The following is a 20,282-nucleotide window of genomic DNA, read 5'->3' as shown; positions in this document are numbered from 1 at the left end:
GTATCCACTCATAATGGCGGCTGATATGAAGCATCTCGGGTTGTGAGCAGGTAACCAGGAAGTTCACGATAGTTTCTAGGTCACATGACTCCTGCCCGTCTCCCCTTTTGCACACAATGTTCTTTACACACATCACTGCACCCAGACAACTTCTGATACCCTACTCCGCTTGTAAAACATATAAACAGTATAAGAATCAACTCTGTTTTCCAGTGTCAGCGATAGTGGATATGTTGGAGCTAAAGAATCCCCAAACTACAGCATTTTATTGAACTTATGCGACTACAAATATGGAGGCATTCCTGTTGTTTCTTCTAATTGTAAGTTATTATCCCTGAGCCAGGATCTGTCTTCTGCAACAAGACATTATTCTGCCACAAGACTGCATGCTGCTGTTGCCATGAGCATGTTGCGCATGTTCTAACAACAATAAAAACACGATTTACTGGACAGCAACTCTAATTTACTTGATGCTCCCAAGATTTGATTCATGAGGATTTGGTTTTCAGTGTGTTTTTATATAACTGACAATATAAAACTGATATAACCTAATATTTAAATGACAGAAAAACCCTCTGCCATCATGTTGTAGAGTCCTCAGGATGTCTTATGAGGAGAAAGTGAAAAAACGACCGAAATGCTGCTCTTTAAATGTGGGGGCAGAATACACTGGAATACTGCTGGAGAACTGGACACCACTGGTCCTCAATGGCAACGCTCAGGTTACCCTTTGTTTATCATACTGTCTGCATACCTGAAGAAGGGATGTCGCATCTGCTGTTCAAAATGCTGGTCAGTGCTCTGACACTGTGAAAAGGTTTGCTAAAAAATTCAACATTATCAAACTACACATCACTTAGTGTAAAAACTGGGTTTAGTGACGCGTATTTCTGTAATTAACACCCTCCTGTGCTCCTGCTTTGCACATGAGGTGTTTGCATTTTTATGTCCATCTACAGAATGCCAAGTATACGTACAGGTTTGAAGCAGTGACAGCGGTAGACGATGCGACCGGCTGCAGCACATCTTCTGTCACCAGAAACAGTGCAAAGTGAAAGTGAGTAATCTAATTTTCTGCTTCCATCAAACGCGCACAATTCTGCCCTCTCTGGTCAAGCCTAGTGGGATCTCCACTTGGTAAACCCTTTGGTAAGTCAGTGGAGAGAGAAAAAAAAACTATAATCCCTTTTAAGGGGATATGAAGAGGCTTTACAGTAAACCTCCACTAGCCACGAGTCAGGCCTAAAGCAATGTGCCCTTGTTCTCACCCTGGATGGCCAAAGCCTCAGCCAAGCAGACACAAACACATTTTCTAAACTTTAATGCTTTTAATCTTAGCAGTGTACCTCGGTGATTAAATATTCCCAAGCGATACCTTTAGATACATGACATATTAACCTAATGAACAAAAAGCCAACATCATCCTGAGCTCAATCAATCTCTGCCATCTAATCACAAACACCACAGCGGTGCCACTGTGGTGTGATGCAGGGCAGCACTCAACACGACAGCACTCTTATTTGTGTAAATATAACAAAACCAACGGCAATGCGCAAAACTGCAATGGCATTTGAAATAGTAGGAATGCTTCTTTTTATTCCTGCATAGCATGAACAGCCTGTGATAGTAGACATTACCATTTATGAGTGGAGCAGATAATATTTAATGTCTTGAGTAAAAACTAACATCACTGCTAATACAAAATGCTTCTATGAATGTCAGTTTACTCAAGTGTTAAGTCAGACTCAGTGCTTCATTCTCTATAATCCTAGTAAAACAGCTCAATAAACAAAAAAATAAAAGTTGTAAAAAGCAGCTGTTACTCCATTATATGCAACACTGACTTCTGCAGTGCAAACGACAAGTAGTGAAATTTTGACTTTACCATTTCATGACCACTTTCTCGTTTAACAATGCAAACTATAAACTGTTGTGATGCTCTGATAAACCTACTGTGTGATATAATACCCAATTTAAACACTGTTCTGTGTGCTTTGTGAGTTCCTGAGGCCAAATTAGGTGCATTACATCTGACATTTAAGCTTAAGTAACTGTAAAACTCTACAAAAGGGCACTTGGCTTAGAAGGGCATAAACCTGATTAAATAGCCACTCAGCAAAAATCCTGAAATATATCCTCCCACTGCAATTTTTGCCACTATGGAAAAAGATATTTAAAGGTTCTACTTAGATCTTTAATCAATCAGAGTCTATTTCTTTAACCCTTTACAACAGGCCAAAGTGTGACCAAAGTGCTTCACAGTGAAAAACAAGAAAATGACTTAAAAACATTTTGTCAGAATTATGCCCTTCTCCAAAATTTGCAAAATTTATACCAAGCCAATAAATGGTTTGTCATTGTTATTGATGATGTATTTGTAATGTGGACATTTCATCGGCCTTATATAGTGTTACTCTTTTTTTAACTGTTCAAGAAATGTTTGCTGATACCATAGCCAAACAAAGTTGTATTAAACATTATGCACAATATTTCAGTGTAAAATAATTAAGTCTAGCAGCACCAGAATTAAAACTATCCTGAGAAGTTAAAGGTGTAGTTGTGTGTATTTTCAGCAGGTCTACAGATAAGGAAACAGATTTCCTACCTTGACATTGTCGTCTCCACATTTCCGTCTCTAACATCTGCAACAAATGGGAAACGGTTTCAGACATCAGATGATCACTCAACTATTGTCTCCATCTCTTGATATCTGGGTCAACACAGCCAGCATTTGATATAAACCATACTGTCGCAGCTGCATAAAGACATTCTTTACATACTGCTTACCGTCCATAGCAACATATCCAAAGTGATTTCCCTCTTTACTCAGTTAAGGACTTTAATTATTAACAGTACAGACACCTGAGCATGTTGTCCTGCAGACCGGAAGCAGTTAGCTGGCTGACCAATGTCACCTTATAAAGCCTTCACGCTCTGAGGAGAAGCAATATACCTACCTGCATAGCGTGCAAATGAGGAAATGTCCAGGGATGCCCGTCTTAGGACTGCCTGTAACACATACATCTCCCAGCCTGAAACCTGTCGCATAACCTCAGTGGTTTTCACCCAGATAAAATTCCTCCACTCGTCCACACTATAATTTTTTTCTTTTTGCCTAATTGGCAGAAAACAGAGGCTCTGTGTGACTGTTGGTCATTAGCCAGAGGGCCTCCCTTGTTTATGAAACTCAGACCAATTATCCTGCAAATCCTCAATCACATGGCAGTGAAACCTCTTTCACAGAGGCAACAAAGGGCAGTGGACGAGTTGGATAAATTTGAGAAGTAACCGGAGAGATCACCACTATTGACTACTTGTGGAAATATGTTACTAGAATATCTACACCAGTGTAGCACTTAATATAATCACTAGAGATGTGTAATAAATAAGTAGGAATCACTAAAGAAAGAAGCAACAAGAAAAAAAAATCTATACAAAGCGGTGATGCCAAATTGTATACAGGAGTCTACTGCATGGTTCCTGTGTGTGAGGGAGAAAGGAGACATTGTAAATGATTAATAAGATGATCAGTGTCTTCTAGATTAAAAAAAAACCTTTGCATCAACTGTAAAACCACACAAAAGCTAGCAACTAAAAGAGCACTGTTAACCCTATAGCTTACTAAATATACTATACTATACATCGTACTATAACAAAAATGGAAACACAGCATGTGATAGCTCAATAAATTCCATCCATTCTGATTAACAGAGAAATAAGGATTTGCAATGCCAACACACAACATTTCTACAACATCATATAACAACTAACTACAGATTATACTAGAAATAATAAGGGGCTGATTGACAGCTAAACTAAATTCCTTCATTTCTACTCAGATTGTACCTTTAACTGGAAGATAGATAAGATAGATACTCCTCAAACATTTTTAAGTGTAAAAAAATTACAAAATTAACAGTTTTCAACACACACAGCTGTAGAACTATGTACCCTTTTAACAATGTTTACCAACAGTTAGCCAGCTAGCATCAAGCGTTTGTTTTGTTTTGTACCCATAAATTCTCTACCGACATGGTTTCGTGTTTAGTATTTTCACCTTTTTCCACAGTTGCGCCATTTCATAAAGGCTGGAGCCCAAAGGAGGGGTGTAAATAGATAATTGGGCGGGACCAGTGTCAACAAAGATTTAAATAAATAAATACAATTATAAACAAAAAAATACATTTTAAAAATTAGCTGATTGACCTTTTTTGGGTTGCAGACACAAGAGAATTCTAATAATTAAAATAAAAAAAGGCCCAGTCTGCCAGTAAGCATGAATGCTGTTAGAGGAATTTTGAGAATATATATATATATATATATATATATCTTTTTTTTTTTTTTACAGTATATAGAGTTAATTGTTTTTCAAAGGGTCAGATGTTCTCTATAAACGACATACTTTTTCAGATTTGAGCTCCAACCATAGACAGTGTGAGACCCCTGGTGGTCACAGTTTGAGGTGAAGGTGCCACTTCCTCCATAGTTCACATTATTAATAAAAAAAAACAGAAGAGAAGAGAAACCACTAGAGAATAACATATTTCAGTTTTATGGAGCCAAATCAGCACCAGCGTCATGAAAGTCAGACTCTTCTACTTAGCAGTCATGCCAGATTTCCAAACAATTGTTAGTCTTCATGTGTAGACACAAAATGGTGGCATTATCTGCTTTTTCCAACAGCACAAGAGCATGAAGAGTGAGCATGAACAGTTGACAAGGGTAGCTCAGAAATACCATTTACTCTTGTAGCATCACTGAAAATCATGCCATCTGCAGAGGGAATAGGGTTATGTAAAAAAAAAAAAATCCGAAACAGAAAAACAGGAGACAAATCTGTGTGTTTATATTTTATTCACATATGTTACATTTTGCATTAAATGTCCAAGTCACACTTTCTGGTCAAACTCAGAAAGTTTGAGTCAGCACCTACAGTAATGTACTGTATTCTCTCTTCATTCATACAGGAGAACACACAAAAAGCTTTCAGTTACAATTTACACCCATTACTCATTGGCTATTTGGTTGCGGTCATTTACAAAGTGGGTACTGCAAAATAAAGAAGACAGGAGAAACTCAGTAAACAGAAAAGCAGCATGCATGAATTCAAGAGGAAGTTTTTCAAGTGTTGACTTGCTCCTTAAAGGTTCCTCTGCAGCACAATGTAGCCCAGCATTTCAAAACCAGACATCAGGGATACCAGCTGTTTGCCGTTTATCACTCAAAGAATATTCTTGCAGGCACAACTGGATGAAATTTTCTCTCCTCCAGAAAAAAAAGAAAAGATGATTATCTGAAAATTAAGAAGCTAAGACACTTAAATAAGGGTGGCTTAAAGGATGTCATGCACAGTGCGTAACAGATAATCAAGTCTGATAATCTTGCAACGTTGGAATGCAACTATAAATCACAACTAGATGATGCATGAGTAACAGATAGTCTTTATAATAAATGTTCTGTACTGCAGTTATGACTTCACAATCAAAAGCATAAAGGGAAAAAAACTTTTGACAGCACAGAAAGATCAATGAGTACTGGCATTTCTTCTCACAAGCAATTTATACTTCATATCTTGACAGAATACTCGGATAGAATTGATGCAGTACTTTTACTCTTATAAGGTGTCTAGTTTTGCCAATGCAGCCGGACACCAAATCTGTGTAGTGACATTTCCTTTTAAATATTGATATTTTATTCACGGCTTGCAGTTTTAGTCTCTCTAAAAGTTGGCATTTGAGTTTTTTCTTCAGAGTCAACCGGAAAGAAAAACGCAGCGAGCATGGGGCTATGAAAACTGTAGTAGGTGCAATGTGGTGACCGCATACCTCCTTAAACATTAAAGTGAGTTTGAGTCAACATTCTCAGCCATCTACAGTAAACTCAAAGCACAACTTTAGAAAAAAAGAAAGATTCATCATAAAAGTTAAAATTACTTAAACAATGAGCAGCAGCATTTATTTAAATATCTAAAATGTATTTTTAAACAGCAAAAACAAAAAAATAATTCCTGAGGATGGATTGCAACTAGACCCATAAAAAGAATCTTTGCTTATTTGCAAAAAAACTCTAGTGTGTTGATGGGTGGACTTGTCCTGCCTACCATCACATGTCAGCAGACAATGAGTGCATATTGCAACATCATCGCTACACTCATCAGGAGCTTGAAACTCATGCCAGCACAGCAGAGCACATTTTGATAAATAAAAGGGATATGCACTAACTTCATCATAAACGGTGCAAAAAGTAATCCAATTTTGCAGGGACATTCAGTTCTTGATATATATTCTTTCTTTTAACCCAAATAAATAAGACAAGCATCAAAAGCCTGTTCCAAACCAATTGAATTTCTGGGCAAAGTTGTGCTTTTTACTTTGATCTTACCAAATTCTGTTTTTTTTTTTCCTGTCAAAAACCACACAATAAATCACTTGAACACACACACGTGTTAATCTTGAGGCATGACTGTACACCAAACTTCACATAAACCAAGGCTGTGGCAGCAATACCCTCACAGGATGTTTGTGTTTATCACGTTAAGAGTTCCCAAATATTTTGATCAAGGCAGACACATAAGCCAGAAAAAAAAATCTTCTCCGTCGCGAGTTGTGGTTTTTTTCCAGTGGAGTTTGGAAGATCTTAGAGTCCATTATAGTGAGGCCCCCAACGCTTATTGATGTGATCAAAGGTGTGAGAAACCCACTGTTGCTCCAAAACTCGATACCTCTCTTCACATAAGAAGAGAGGTTTGCCACGACTGCAGAAAGGCCAGAGGGAAAAACAAGAGTGAGAGCGGTTTCTTCACTGCAGCAACAAGTATTAAAAAAAAACTAGATACTGATTCTAATAAAGTTTTACGTTTTGTGTTTGCACTGGTGAATTATTTACATTAAAACCCTTTGCATACATATACACTCACCAGCCACTTTATGAGGTACACTGATTCAACTGATTGTGAACAAATATCTCATCAGCCAATCACATGCATTTAGGCGTGTAGACGTGGTCAAAACAACTTGCTGAAGTTCAAAGTGAGCATCAGAATGGAGAAGAAAGAGGATTTAAGTGACTTTGAACGTGGCTTGGTTGATGGTCTGAGTGTTTCACAAACTGCTGATCTACTGGGATTTTCTTGCAAAACCATCTCTAGGGTTTCCATAGAATGGGCCAAAAAAGAGAAAATATTCGCCAAGCGGCACTTGTGTGAACAAAAATGCCTTATTGAGAGGAGCATGGGCAGACTGGTTGGAAATGACAGGAAGGTAACAGTACGACAAATAACCAGATGTTACAACCCATGAATGCAGAATACCGTCTCTGAACAACCACACCAGGTGCCACTCCTGTCAGCTAAGAAAAGGAAACTGAGGCTACAATTCACACAGGCTCACCAAAAGTGGACAATAGAAGATTGGAAAAACGATGCCTGCTCTGATGAGTCTCCATTTCAGCTGCGACATTCAGATAGTAGGGTCAGAATATGGTGTAAACAACATGAAATTATGGATCCATTGTGCCTTAAATCAATGGTTCAGGCTGCTGCTGCTGGTGGTGTAACGGTGTGAGGGAGATTTTCTTGGCACACTTTGGGCCTTTTTACCAATTGAGCATCGTTTGCTGCTAACCATCATGACCACAGTGTACCATCTTCTGATGGCTACTTCAGCAGGATAATGCACCATGCCACAAAGCTCAAATCATCTCAGACTGGTTTCTTGAGCATTACAATGCGTTCACTGTACTCCTTTGGCCTCCACAGTCACCAGAACTCAGTTTATTAGAACTTTTGGGATGTGGTGGAACAAGGGATTCGCATCATGGATGTGCAGCCGACAAATCTGCAGCAACTGTGTGATACCATCATGTAAATTTGGATCAAAATCTTTGAGAAATATTTCCAACACCGTGTTGAAAGTATGCCATGAAGAATTACAGCAGTTCTGAAGGAAAAAGAGGGTCCAAGCTTTTACTAGCAAGGCGTACCTAATAAATTGGCCAGTGAGTGCATGTTTTTTAAAGCCTTATTTTTTAAACAAGTTGTTGCACACAATACAATGCACAAATAATCTGAAGAAGCTGCCCACAATTCGAGATCATCTATCTACAAAGTATTTGTAATGGAACTGGGATGCAGCACTATTAATATGAAGGTTTAAAATGAACTGCATAAAACTCAAGAGTGCAATACGTGTCTTTTGTGACTGTGTGTGTTGTGCGTCATACCGTAAATCGCGATCCTCCTCTCCATGAGCATCTAAGTAAACAGAACCCCACAGACAGAAACGATGTCCACGGATGATGATGATGACCGAGGCGTTTATCAGTAGAAAGATGCCCGTAGCTGTGCCACAATGTTTTGAGTGCTACAAAGTGACAGAAAACAATTAAATTCTGCAAAAAGTGACCATGACACTGACATGCATCAGTGAAAAGGCAGCTTCTATTTTGGTCTAGGGTGAGTTAGCACTCATACGGAGAGCTTTAAAGATGATAAAAATATGAAAACATAGAAACTTACCAAACACATTCACAGATACCCTGCTGCTTGCAGCACGTGCCTTTGAGGCACGCGAATGCACCACAAACAAGGCAGAGTGCAGGGTCTTTTGGCACCTTTTTGCAGGAAGTGCAGGCCTTTCTGTGATAGTACTGGAAGATGATATTGTAGTTGTCGGGTAGTTGGAGAAGGCGAGGGGCTGCCCACTGAGGATCCTGGATCAACAAGGTCTTCAGGGGAGAGGTCAGACACAAGTAGGTGAAACATCTTGTAATCATGCCATAGGATTATCGAGCACTAAAAAATAATCAAAATTATCTGGAGCCCTTTCCTTGTTGTCCCTAAATGGCTGCTGAAAAATAAAACCAATAATGCATCAGGGCCAAAAACTGTAGTTCCTCAAAAGGCCACTTCAGGCTAGCACCAAAAGTGAATCAGTCTGCATAGACATCATGTTAAAATGTCAAACTTTAAAGCACATCAAAACATGTTTACAGTCTGAAACAAAAAGATTTTGGTCTCTAGACCCAATTTCCTCATTCATGACAACTGCACAGGGTGTGAATTTGCATATAATTCAGCCATGTAGACCGTATTATGCCTTAAAGTTATGTATAATGAAAGGCATAGCCCCTCTGAGTGACAAGTGGGTGCCGTCATTGGACAGTTCATGGCCCTGAAATGTGTGGATTGCTGACCGCAGCTCCATTTATTAGTCAGAAGTTAGCAGAATTCAGGCACTGGATGACGCCACGGAGGGATCGTCTATTTTTATATACAGTCTACGGTTTTCTCTAAGCTCACAGACTCTTGATTGCGAGACTCGTCTTTAGTTCTCTTTGAACCTTAAGGCTAAAATTGATTTGCTGTCAGCCTAAACTGAATGCATCTAGCAGGTCTCCCTACTTCTGAGTTTTTATGGTGTCCTTCACTGGGGTAATAATAAATAGTGTCCTATGTAAAGGATTATGTCGACACAATCTAAACTGATATACAAGACACCTCTCGTTTTCACCAAATGATGTACAACACCCGAGATTACTGCAGTGCCAAATGACGAGGGCATAAGGCACGCAGAGTTGTGCAGTCACTCTCCGGCCAGACACAAAGCAGCTATGAACCTTGTCAACCAAGGCTGAAACTAAATTCAAAATGTCTATAACAGTTTAAATACAGGAATCATTCACAGGACATTAACTTCAAAATACGCGCCTTGAATTTGTCATTGCTGTGAGAGTATTTAACTTTTTCTATCCAAGTCCAAAGCAAATTAGTCTTAAACTTCTCATTGTCAACAGCCAGAACTTCTCTAAATTGTTAATTGCTGTTTTACATGAACCTTACATGCTTTATATATAACTGTATACAGTTCGAAATTCACAAAAGTACCAGTGATTGCTCAGCCTGCATCTGAGAGAGCCCTGTGACCTCAGCACACCACTGTGTCACCAAGTCAAAGGCGACCACTGCCCACTCCAGACATGAGGCACTGTGCACGGTGTTGGAAGGCTGAGGGGCTGAGGGTAAGAGCCCTAAACACACAGCCAAAGACGCGAACTCCTCTTCCTCCTGGGAGAAGGCAAACAAGAGAACAACTGGTGAGTTCACTCATATCTGGATACGACAGGATCTCAGAGGATCTACACTCTTGTCTACTGAAGAACTGAGATGCCTCATGTGTCTTGTAATGTTGCAGCATGAGAAATTGAAAAATATTACAAGCAAGATTTGAGCATTTTTGCTGCAAGGGCACAAGATTAGGTTTGGTAGTTTCAGTAAGTAGAATGACGTTTATGATAACACATACCAGACAGCCAGTTAGGTTGTCTCCATAAAGGTGGTGCTGCAAAAGGCAGGAGAGGCGAAGGAAAGGCAAGCAGAACTGCTGAAGACTGAACTCGATAGACTGTGGGGACCACACACTGGAGCTCAGCTGGAGAGGGAAACAGTAGTAACACCTGATCAATACCCAGCCAACAGCTTGCTGATAATACAGTGATGTACATCTCCCCTGGAGATTGGTAGAGATATTAGACCGTTGTCTCTCAGGATAATGGCCAATTTATTGCTCAAGAGAAAATGAAAAGTAAAAAAAAAAATGCTGGGAGGAGAGAGTGTGTTATCCTGAAGGCACTTATGCTCTGAAGTGCTAAACAGTCATTTTAGTGTCTCACCATTGTTGTTTCTTTCCGCGTTCACCTTGTAGACACTCTTGTCCTTTGAGAGCTCACTGATAACATGACTGAGCAGCGCTTCAAAAGACTTCTCAGAGCTGGCGGTGTTCTGTGGCAGAAGAATCAATATGCAGAATTTCAAAAAGCTGACAATGTGCAATCAAACATTTAAAAAGATTTTCCCTTTACACCAACATATAATCTTGTCTGAGGGTCAACAGATGTATGGCTTTCAACTAGAGGGCAGAACAAGAATCTGAAATATTTTACAGCATGCCCTTTCTATACCGTTACATTCTCTCCAGAGTTCATCTATGTCCAGTCTAAAAAATTACTTATTGATAGGAGAAAGAAAATTGAAAAACTGTGGTACACCTGCAAAAGATCGGTATTATATAAAGGCCAAGCACCAAAGACAACAACAAGGTTGGATCTTCAGAAATCAGAAACGATCACATAACTCTTAATGTTTTTCAAAGTCCATACAGACCAATTAAACATCCTCCTTTGGATTCCTGTAAGTGAAAAAAATGATTAACAATCTGTGTCTTGAATAAGGTGTGGGACCACTGCTTTGAGGCTCTATTAAAGTTTGAATGAAGCTGCTCCAAAGTACTGAGAATCGCTGTCCACAATTCAACCAAATACCAAACAGAACCAATAGAACTTGGACAGTTTCTGCCTCTGCCAAACCCTGGAAAACCGCAATCATAGACAGATTTCTTGTCTAAATATAAAAGTCTGTCTAATATTGACAGAAAATGGCCCCAAAACCAGCTACAAGTGTGGATTTTGCAAAAAGAGCACATGATGTTGTAAGCTCACTATTTAATCTGCTTTTTTCTTCAGTGTAAAGAAACTTTTACTTTCTCCAGAAAATGCTGAAGAAGCTTAGTCTGGGGACCAGATGATTCTGAGAGCTCATGTTTCATTTTCTCTGGCAGTGCGTCTGGCCTCCCTCCTGCTCACACAGATTTCCACCTGGCATTTACCCCGCCAGGCTTATCACAACTGTTTATCTAATTTGTGGCAGGTTGACACAATAACTGTACAGAAGAGCACCAACAACGGTATTTCAGGACTGTATGTTGCATGTTTCGTCGGTCTGATTGACTGTTCGTCTTATCCAACAGCATCTAAAAGCATTTCGGCCTGTTATAATACCCTGTGGAAAAACTGAAAATGAAATGAGCACAGAAGCGTCCAAGTCCATTAGAAATGACACCAGTTGGATGGATATGTGACTTGCTAGGTCAAAACGTAACAAATCGGCCTTCCAACGGTAAAAAGCGGCCAACATGAACACAGTTGCGACCTGAATAATAAATGAAATAAACTAGAAATTCAGTCTGATATCAGGTTGATCCCTTCGCACTGATTCTCCAGTTCTTTGAAACTTCAGTGGCAGGATAAAAAAAAATTTCAAAAACATATCTCTTAATATTTTCGAATGGAGGAGGAGAGTGTTATCTTACACATTGGTCCAAAATCTCCCAGAGATGCTTAAATAGGTAATCTAAAGATAGTGAAAACTACAACAGATTTACTCATTTCTGCACTTATATAACATAGAAATATAACATATAAAATTAACCTTCAGGTTCTTCCACTCATCTACTCTGTAATTTGAAGGATTTCACAGTCAGGTATTTGCAGTTTCTTGCTGATAACATATATGATAGCTTGTACAGGCTATAGAAACTCATAATCAGACAGTTAATGACCCTTAAAAAACAAAATGAATTAAAAATAGAAAACTTTTTTTGTTCATTTTTCTGCCACATATCAGAACATACATGTTGCATCACCTAGAAGTCCTCCTGTGCATCAAATATATTACACTGTAGAATATAAAGACTTATGCAGAATAGGTAGAGGATAATTCTTTTCTAACTATAACATCTGATAAGCAGTAAAGACATTACTGAACGAGTGTTCTGATAAAAATTCAACTGGTTTGGCTACTATTATATATAGAAGAAATGCTGCAAACATTTATCAAGCTGAAGGTGGTAGAATATAAAACAGCAGTCTTATCTCGTCTGCTGTCCTTTGTCATAGATTTATAGGGGAGGAATTTCAAGTCTACTGATTTGCCTCCTCTGGGCTCTGATCTTTCTTCAGACTGCATCTGTTTTTTAAAACTATTTCAATTTAATGACTACAGTATTCTGCCAAATATGGATGCAGTTCTCGTTGTATATTTGAAATCCATGTTAATGGAAGCTCGTGAATGCCTGCACTATTGTTCGTGACAGTGTAGGAGGAAGAAACAAATCCACACTTCCATTACGGATGGAAACACCCTAAAGAGGAGGGTTTCAGCTATTTGTCTTAGACATTCAAGCCAGCCACTCACTAATACAATCTTAATAGACTGAAGACAGATAGCCAATTAATGCAACACTCTCCAGCAACGCCACTTTTCCAGATAATGAAGATTAATACTGTCGACTGTGGAAATCACATAAATGAAAGTGGAGGGCTTAATACGACTCAATAGCAAGTTGCACACAATGATTTACTGTGATGGAAGCTGGTTTTTGGGAACAATCAGAGGATTCAACTCGTTCAACAAGTAGGACACGCCAGATTTTTAACAGCCTTTAAAAATGCTTATAGTTTTAGAAGGCCATAAAATAGTGAAAGCTCTCTTTAGTTTATCAGTACTTCAGGGTTTAGGCTGTCACAGCATGATCATCCTTTTGTGCTTTTACCAGAAATTAACATGATGATTTGTGACAGGCAGTGATGCAGCGACTAATGAAGGCAATCCACACAACAAGCAACATACAGAAAACACACAAAAAAAAACAAAAACAAGAAGAAACCCAACAACAGAGAAACAATATGACTACAAAATAAGTAGTAGTCAGCATAATGCATCACTAACAGAGAGGTCAGAACTTGGGATGTCCGATGTTGGATTTTTTTTGGCCAATATGCCGATATCATCCAACTCTCAATGTACGATTCTGATATCAACCTGATACCGATAAATGTGCACTATTTAACTAATTTTAGGTAACATCACATATCTCCTGTGGTGGAATCAACACATCATGACTAATTTTATTATGATGCCCCATTGGATGCATTCTCAAATGCAGAAGGCTTACCAAATGTAAACATTGTCTGTGCAAAATAAGAAAACTACTTTAACTTAAGTTATGGAAAAAATGCCAAATTTATTTATTTTTTTTTAATTGTCTCAAACAATAGTTCACACTCTCCATCCCTGTATGAGTTTGGTAAATGCCGGCGAAATCCAGGCATTATTTTATTGGCAACCGATAAAGACAGTGACCGATATTACATTTTTATGCCAATATTGGGCCGATAATGGCATCCCTAGTCAGAACCTGTACATGGTCCTATTTGCTGGTAAACATAAGTAAAGCACCTGAGCACTGCAGAGTACGGATAAAGGGATAGGAAAAAAAGATACAAACATTTTTTTCAATTATCAATATAATTTTTTGAAAACAAACAAACAAAAAACCCCAGTCCCAATAAAATAAGCTGACTTAGAACACATGCAGCTGCCTCTCTAGTCTCTGTCTCTGGTCACCACTTTGTGGTCTCAAGCAATATCCCACTGACAGCACGATTTGATTGGATGGACATCACAAGTAATAACCTATCAACTCTGAATGATGAATGATCAATAGTTCTCTTTTTATGACACCTATGTAAAACACTAAAAATAGGTACTGCAATGACGTTTTGTGGTTAGAACATTGATTTTAATTTTTTACTGCAATGTATATTCATTCTAAATACCTTTGATTGGCCCTATTGATGACTAAAAATCAGTATCATTATTGCCTAAAAAATAGCACATCACAATGTCAGGTTTCAGGCTACTGTATGTGGTTTCACTTTTACCTTCTTGAGGGCTCCAGAAGTGCTCCATGCCTGCCTTTCCTCTGAACTGAACTTGGTTGACAGAGCAGCCAGAGCCTGAGTGAACTGCAGGTTGTACAGCATCTTCACCACACAGGTAAAGTGTTCTGCAAAGGGACAGAAGCAACACTGTGAGCGCGTGTTATTTTGAAAGAAAAAAAAAATGCTAGCTGAAGGAGGATGGCAGCTATTCACAGAGGTATTGTATTAAGTTTTTCAGTTCAGCACAGAGAGCCTCCTGAGCAACATGCATAATAATTAGCAGAGCATTTCAACTGAAAACGCAGCCTGAAAGATATTTAAGTGTGGTTCAGAAAAGGACAACAAAGAGTGCAATTTGTTTCTCTTGCAGCAAAATAGTATCTGACAGCTTCTGTCCTGGTCACGGTGACAAGTGTCACTACACACAATTAATGGGAAGATCGTGAAAAGCAAACCATTCACTTTACAGGACTCACATGTCAAGTTCCTCAGGCACAGATAATGCTTCGTATTTTGTATTTCTTTAAAAGAAATCTATTTCGGGTGATCCAATAGCTGAGTGGTTAGGGCGCATACCACATGGGCTCATCCTCTAATTTATTTCTCCATATTTCCTCTCTCTCCACAGTTTCTTTCAATACAGGCAAAAATGCATAAAAAGAAATCTATTTGAAAACACGTGTTTCCAATGTTAGCTTCTAATGCTTTGTGCGTATTAATCCGTGTGCATCTCTCACCTAGTTGCAGTAAAAAGTAAACTTATAATATAATAGATTCTCTCTATATTCCAAAGCAGTGGTAATAATAACATCACATAGCCTGCAGGAGTGATGCACCATGTGCTATAAAACGGTGCCATCTTGAGAACAATCTGGCAATCCTAACACATTCTAAATCTTGATTTATGAAAGCATGAGGGATATCTAATCAGCTTAATGTTGAATTTGCACACAAAATCTATTCCTTCAAATAAATCTCCTTTTCCAAGTTTTTTTTTAAAAAAAAACAAACAACTGAATTCTCCACTTCATTCACCAGTCGACCTATGCCACCATCAACGAAATGATGATTTAGCCAGGTCTCCAGGTGGTCCCCTATACGGACGACACGCAGCAACAAGCCAGAGATGAAGGGGAAACAAAGGAGATGCAGCCCTCCCATTGTCAGGGTTGTGGCTTCATGATCCTCACAGCCAAAACAGCAACAAGGGCACAGATAAGTGCTATGAAATGCTTTTCCCCAGCACTCAGTCTGGATTAACTGATAATGGGGCTGTCCTCGTGGAGCAGCCACTGACAAGATCCCCGCTCTCTCGAGGTGTCATGATACAGAGAGAGGGACTTTACCTTTACGCAGAGGCTGTGGCATCGTTAGCACAAAGATAATCAGGAGGGACGGGACATCTCGGAACAGCATGGGTACTTCAGGTCTCTCTTCATCAAAGCCACTGCAAAGAAAAAAAATGCAAAGAAGCTTTTCATTATTCAGAAGGAAATGCATACACTTAGCGCCATGTCAAATAATTATAGTGATGGGATATTCTATAAATCAACTAAAATGTGTAAATGGCGAGGTTCATTCTTTAACAGAAAATAAACACCCATTAGAAATATGGTAAATTATGACTGTACTACTTTTACATACTCCAATTAGACATAATCTTAAAATAAACGACAAGTAAAGTAAATAACACTAATTATTCCCCTACAACGCAATGCTCTGCTAACCATGGGTCCTAGCATTAATGTGAACGTAATTTTGACAGGTACCATCCACCTAAACACTGCTGCAGACCAAGCAGTGACTTCTATAAGCTTCTATAAGACTACATTCCAGGCCACACTGTGAAACTGCTTGGAAAACAGCTTGAGACCAAGAGCCAAGGGCATCGATCCCGGCCTCAAAACTCCCCAGATTTAAAACTGATCTAGCATCTGGAGGATGCTTTGAAACAATTGTGATCCACAGAGGCCAAACACCCCTAAACCCACACGACCAAAGTAATCTTCTGCCAACATCCTGCTGTCAACACAGGTCACCCCTGGTTAGAGCTGTTTTGGCAGCAATATCTTCACAATGCTAGTGTTTTAATGTTCTGACTGAGTGCGGTGTTGGTCCCTTTTTAGAAATCCATTTTTAGTATGGTCGTGTAAAGGGTTTTTCATGTCTGGCTCATGTTTAAACACAAACTTAGCTGTGTAACTTCACATTAATGTCAACAGCAGTTTAACATGGTCAGGTATAGCATTATTTATTCTAATGAAAAGCTGTAGGGGCACAGAGTTAAAGAAAGAATTAACTTTTTAATCGATCCAGGAATGTCAATAGAGAAATATAACATGTCAAGTAAAACATGATGCACAACAAGGTATAAAATCTGTTTAATATACCAGTTTTAACTTGTGGAGGAGACTTTTTGTATCAGAATCGTCTATAAGAATGTTCTCCTCATGTTGACGGTGCAGCAAAATAGCTGGAAAACAACAATTTGACCAGAAGTCACTTTCTGTGTCTTCAGTTTTCAATCAAGCGAGTTCCATACAAATAAATAATTATCCAACCAACCACTTTAAAAATGGCAAGAAAACAAGACAGAACTCTAGTTTCTTATTGTTTAATGTTTGAACTTGGTTAATTTATTGAAGTAAATGATGGATCTGATATGAAAATTCTTCAAAAATATCTTTGTTATTTTACTATGAGAAGCTGCAGTGAGCACCCCTTATGGTGACAGTGGTTGAGAAGACTTTGACAGAAAAATAAAGTATAAAACCCAATTGTGATGCAGCGCATGACAGTAACGAAACCCATCTTTACTGCTTATGGCTCTCCTGTGTCAGGTGTCAATATTACACAAACATTGGGGTGCTTGCTGGGAACATCCTATCATGTCTGAATGAAGTCATAAGAAACATCGGCATAAAAGTCACCTATGTCTGAGAGGAAAAAAGACACCAATTTAAGAGATATATGAAGACGGCAAAGCTACGTAATGCACATCTGAAAATAGCTTTAAAAGGTACAAGAGTAAAGGTCTTGCAGTGTATATCATTTTAAATTTGCTCAACAATAAATGGCTTGAAAAGGCCCACGACTAGCCTCCTTAATGCAACCCTAGTTACATATTCATATTGTGTGCCATCTCCATTTAAATGCCTTTTGTTCTGTTGACAATTTAGTGAGGTCCCAATCTTCAGTCTACCCTTGAAAGGCCTAGGGGTGGGAGGGTGGGGGGTTTGAACAAGAGAAACTGCACTTAAAGAATAATACCTTCCATTACCAAGGCACTCACCAGTTAATTCCTCTGCGCGTTGGAAGAAAGCCTTAAAGGACAGAGCTTCCATCCCTGTATATACCATCTATAGCTGCACACTGAAATACTGTACTGATTCCTCTTTGGTATCTCTAATAAAAACAAGGTTAGAGCAATGTTGTGCGGCTATATAGAAACATCTCTCTATGTCCTATTTAACCAGGCTGGATCAAGTTTACTGCCTAAGGGTGTCAATGACACTTCTCCCTCTTGAAACCCCAACAAAGTATTTTTAAACGGCAAATAGGACCCCTGAGAATACTGTGTGGCTAAGAGCACTCTAATAGTAACAGGTGTAAAAGCTGTCTTACAACACTAACAGGGTGGAAAGGTTGTTAAAGCTCATCATGTACTGTTAAGTGCACCTCTTTTCCTTTACACTGGTTTTTCAGCAAACCAATCTTTACATCCGAACACATGTAGAAAATAACATGTTCTAATTACAGTAGTAATTGTAGAAAGACCGTGAGTGTGTGCATGCAAGAAACTTAGTATTTGGTTAAATACAGGTTTCTGTTGAAGGTATGAGGACAGCTGGGAGCTGAGACACCGTGCTGGTGTGGTGCAGTTGTTCTCAGTACAGTGCATTTGACAGGGTCATTTTGCTCTCTGTGGAGTGCCCGGTAATTTACCAGATGCAGCAATTATTGGTATCTATGGAAACCACGCATGGTCCCTTTTCTGTTTTTAGCTCCTCTTTGTGCAGATGAAAAGCTGTTGGGGGGGGCAGGAGGAAATGGTGGCGTTTAGAGAGAGGACAAAGTGGCACTTTGATTGCACGCTTATGGGAAGGAAACATTGTGGGAGTGACAGTAGAGAGCAGAAGGTATGAGTAATGTATGAACATGTTTATAGATTTACTGCTAGTGGAGGTACTCAAGACAAGACGTCACTCACTCTGCTTCCCTGTTCTGTGTAATCTGAGTCAACTTCGTCCAGGGGTTGTAGGCTGAATCGATGCTGTACAGACGCATGTGCATGGCCAACACATGGAACAGCTGATCTGTAAGATGTAAAAAAAAACAAAACAAAACATGTCATTGTTATGCTTCAGCAGGCTCTGACAGGAACAAAACCAGCAAGTGTTTATCTCGGTGTCTATTGTCACAGCAGCAAACAATGCAGATCAAATGATGAAAGCACTTGACTCAAAGTGACTGCAGGCTAATGCTTGGCTCAGATAAAACCAGGCCAGGCCAGATGGATTCATGGTCGAGCTGGATAGCCTTGAGCAACTCTTTGGTCAGGCCACACCTGTTCGCTGTGAAACTAATGGAACATGAAGAGAGACCCCCTGTGCACACACAATCTCACGTTTATACGCAGCTTTTAATAGTGGGACAACTCACAGCCTCGAATGTCTCCTTTTTCTGGAGCAAGCGTGTTACAAATACCACAATTTATGAATTTACAGCAAGCAACAAGAGGCAGAGACTGGCCTATTCGTTTTAGATGTTAAGTGATATATTTCAGACTGAATAAATGTCCTTGTCTTTCTTATTTATCATAATTATAAATGCAATCCAAAACCTATTTAAGTTAGAAATTACAACTGTATACGAACATTACCTGCAAAGCACATACAGTATTAACCCGTTCTGAAACCAGTGCTACTAAACCACCAATTTAATATTGTTTCATTATTGGGTAAATGTAATACTTTCTGTGCAACTTTTCTAATGAACAACTCTAATTCTACTTGATTTGATTTGCGGGGAATTACGATGCTGTAATGCAGCAAAGTGCTTCAAATAATCAGCACTGCCATTTGACTTTGTGTGGAACGTATCAATACTTGGAGCAACACTGCCCTCCACAGGTAAAAAGAGACACAGCACAACAAAAGCAAAGTCTGTCAGTCCTTGGTTGCATCCCATTAGTCTTCACTACAGCTTGTTTCCTCTGCTCCGTCTTCACTGCCACCCACCTCTTACCAGGAATTAACCAGGGAGAGGCAAAGAAAGGAAATGGGAAACAGAGGAGAGGTGAATCTAATGAGAGCTGTCATTTCCTTTGCTACTGTCACACTGAAATTATAAAGAGATAGAAATGCTTATTTGAAGCTTCAGATCCATTTTCTATTTACTGTTGTTTATCATGAAGAGCCACTTTCCAGTGAAACAGCCTTTTCCTTGTGTGTTAAAAACAATAAGTGAGAGGAGCTTTCTCTGAGAGACAGACGTCACGGCAAGTGACGCCTGTTTCGAAAAGGTTTCCATCAGTGTGCTGACAAAGTTGCTACAAATCAGTATCAGTAAAGTGTGTTACTCTGCTCTCAGACACAGAGGAAGCCTTTCCCGAGTAACAGGCAGTCTCCTGTGCCAGAGAGGTGTAAAAGTCCTCCGTGATGAGATGAGTAAACACCATGGCACTCCACCAGCTAATGCCTGCGCTCAGGACCTCTTTCTTCCTT

General features: G+C 39.2%; 1 protein-coding gene across 1 annotated transcript in view; it reads right to left on the bottom strand.

Annotated features, from left to right (window-relative positions):
- Window positions 1-8,626: 8,626 nt before the first annotated feature.
- ubr3 (ubiquitin protein ligase E3 component n-recognin 3) overlaps window positions 8,627-20,282 on the bottom strand; it is a 45,900-nt gene continuing 34,244 nt past the window's right edge. Inside the window, exons 31-37 of the mRNA XM_022216701.2 lie at window positions 18,767-18,872; window positions 15,903-16,003; window positions 14,557-14,681; window positions 10,669-10,777; window positions 10,302-10,427; window positions 9,884-10,063; window positions 8,627-8,724 (exon numbers count right to left, since the gene is read on the bottom strand). Coding sequence (XP_022072393.2) covers window positions 9,948-10,063; window positions 10,302-10,427; window positions 10,669-10,777; window positions 14,557-14,681; window positions 15,903-16,003; window positions 18,767-18,872 — 683 coding nt within the window. The 3' untranslated portion in view covers window positions 8,627-8,724; window positions 9,884-9,947. The remainder of the gene's footprint in view (window positions 8,725-9,883; window positions 10,064-10,301; window positions 10,428-10,668; window positions 10,778-14,556; window positions 14,682-15,902; window positions 16,004-18,766; window positions 18,873-20,282) is intronic.

Source organism: Acanthochromis polyacanthus, chromosome 14, assembly GCF_021347895.1.
Source record: "Acanthochromis polyacanthus isolate Apoly-LR-REF ecotype Palm Island chromosome 14, KAUST_Apoly_ChrSc, whole genome shotgun sequence".
Lineage (NCBI taxonomy): Eukaryota > Metazoa > Chordata > Actinopteri > Pomacentridae > Acanthochromis > Acanthochromis polyacanthus.
The sequence above is the reverse complement of the archived record's forward strand: the minus strand, read 5'-3'. Positions and strand labels throughout refer to the sequence as shown.